The 1,949-nt window shown below is 47.0% G+C and overlaps 1 protein-coding gene across 1 annotated transcript in view; it reads left to right on the top strand.

The window, feature by feature from the left end:
- Positions 1 to 259: 259 nt before the first annotated feature.
- LOC107046773 overlaps positions 260 to 1,949 on the top strand; it is a gene marked incomplete at its 3' end in the record, with an annotated part of 5,584 nt that continues 3,894 nt past the window's right edge. The window contains exons 1-4 of the mRNA XM_015269477.1: positions 260 to 279; positions 666 to 1,028; positions 1,073 to 1,288; positions 1,511 to 1,704. Of these exons, the coding sequence (XP_015124963.1) occupies positions 260 to 279; positions 666 to 1,028; positions 1,073 to 1,288; positions 1,511 to 1,704 (793 nt within the window). The remainder of the gene's footprint in view (positions 280 to 665; positions 1,029 to 1,072; positions 1,289 to 1,510; positions 1,705 to 1,949) is intronic.

The following is a 1,949-nucleotide window of genomic DNA, read 5'->3' as shown; positions in this document are numbered from 1 at the left end:
NAGGGTTCACATCAGAAACTCAACGGACCAATTCAGACGTGTTGGTGCCAGTGTTTATATTCTCCGGACAATAGAAGTATAAACACCATTGTCCNTACACTGATATGTACAGCCACACGGACGTATAGCTGCTGAACGCTGTAGCGCCATTGGCTGTCCTTCTCACCCTAATAACTCCTCAGGGGTGCTTCGGATCAAAAAGTGGAAAAGGACTTTTCTGTTCAGAATCACCCCGTGAACCTGCCGGTTTCGGATCGGCATGTACTTCAGGGACACCCTGTATGTAATATCTTCAAAACTACGCACCTATCTAATCTTAAATTGATTAGGATTTTTCTGGCTTCCAATCTGAAGATTAAAAAAAAGCAATTTTTCTCGACACATTATCTTGTATAATTTTCAATTGATCGATTCTTCGTGATGCACTCATCTTATTTTTCAATCTAATGGCTATGGATCCATTCGGAAGCTTACTACCACTGGCATTGGTAGAAGTGAAAAATAAAAAAGACAACTAATGCATGTAGTAATGATCAAATATCTTCTGCCGAGTAGGCTCGTTCGACTGCTTGTCTTTTTCATATTCTACAAAGGTTTCACATATATTTACGACATTGCTTCAGAAAGGTTCAGTTAAAATTGGAGGTGAGGTAGCTAATCTGCAGATTAGCTACCTCACCTCCAATNGTCGAGCAGACAGCCACCACCAGGAAGCAATGCGTCAGGCTAATCAGCAGGTTGAGGGGTCAACTAGCTAAGAAAGCTCAGCCACCCAGTACACCACCGAGTCCTCAACACCACGATCAGCTGAAGAGACTGGACATCAAGCCTTTTGATGGCAATCCTTCACAGAGGAAGGAGTTCAGTGACCACTTCACTTCACTGGTGGGCAGCAAATCTACAATTCCCCCAGTGGAGAAATTGGTGAGGCTGAAGAGCAGCCTCAGAGGACCAGCAGCAGCTCTGATCTCTACGATACCCATCAGCGATCAGAATTATGAGAACGCATGGAGAAAGCTCCAAAAGAAGTACGATGATCCNCAGCAGCTCTGATCTCTACGATACCCATCAGCGATCAGAATTATGAGAACGCATGGAGAAAGCTCCAAAAGAAGTACGTTGATCCCAGACCTTTGGCACAGTACTTATTTAATCGAGTCCTGGAGTTGCCAAAAATCAGCAAACCCACGGAACAGAATCTCACCGACAACGTGGCAGCAGTGGTCGAGTCGCTGGACCAGCTCAGAACAGTGGCCGGCCTTTCAGAAGCGAACCTAACAGAACAGCTGTTCGCTCACGTCCAAACTCCACTCCAGACAGCAGATCACCGCTCCCAGCAATCCACCTATTAAGAACAAAGGAGCTTACGCAGCAACTCAACAAGTGGAGGACAGCGCTCAGCAGAACAGTCACCAAAGGAAAGAGTGTTCCATGTGCAAAGGGAACCACTTTGTTGAGCTGGACCCAGTAAAGATCACGGCCTGGCCGTCGACAAGAAACTATGCTTCAGGTGCCTGGGCACGCACAAAAAAGACAGGTGCAGCTCAGACGAACAATGCCACAAGTGCAAAGGATCTCACCACACTCTGATCCACGGAGGCAGCAGGTACACAGGATGGGCTCCTCCACATCGTGACTCGGAAGCTGCAGGGTTCTCTGGAACTGCCAACAGACCTGCAGAAGAGAGGATCGACGAGGACCAGAGTAAGTGAATGGTCCTTTAATGTAATCAGTACATTCACTTTCTCATTGGTCATTCTCAACAGCTAAGCCCAGTACATCAACAGCAGCAGTTAACCTCAACAATCAGATGACCAATGGGAACCAGCAGTCAAATCAACCTTCAGAAGATCAACAATCGGTGCTGCTGGCGACAGCCCGAGTTACAGTGAAATCACCACGAGGATTCTCCAGCAGAGCCAGAGTCCTCATCGATCAGGGATCAGAGG

This window comes from Diachasma alloeum, unplaced genomic scaffold (genome assembly GCF_001412515.2).
Source record: "Diachasma alloeum isolate Michigan unplaced genomic scaffold, Dall2.0 Dall_scaffold_01963, whole genome shotgun sequence".
In the NCBI taxonomy this organism is placed as follows: domain Eukaryota; kingdom Metazoa; phylum Arthropoda; class Insecta; order Hymenoptera; family Braconidae; genus Diachasma; species Diachasma alloeum.
Note: the sequence above shows the minus strand (reverse complement) of the source record. Positions and strands in the feature narration are given on the sequence as shown.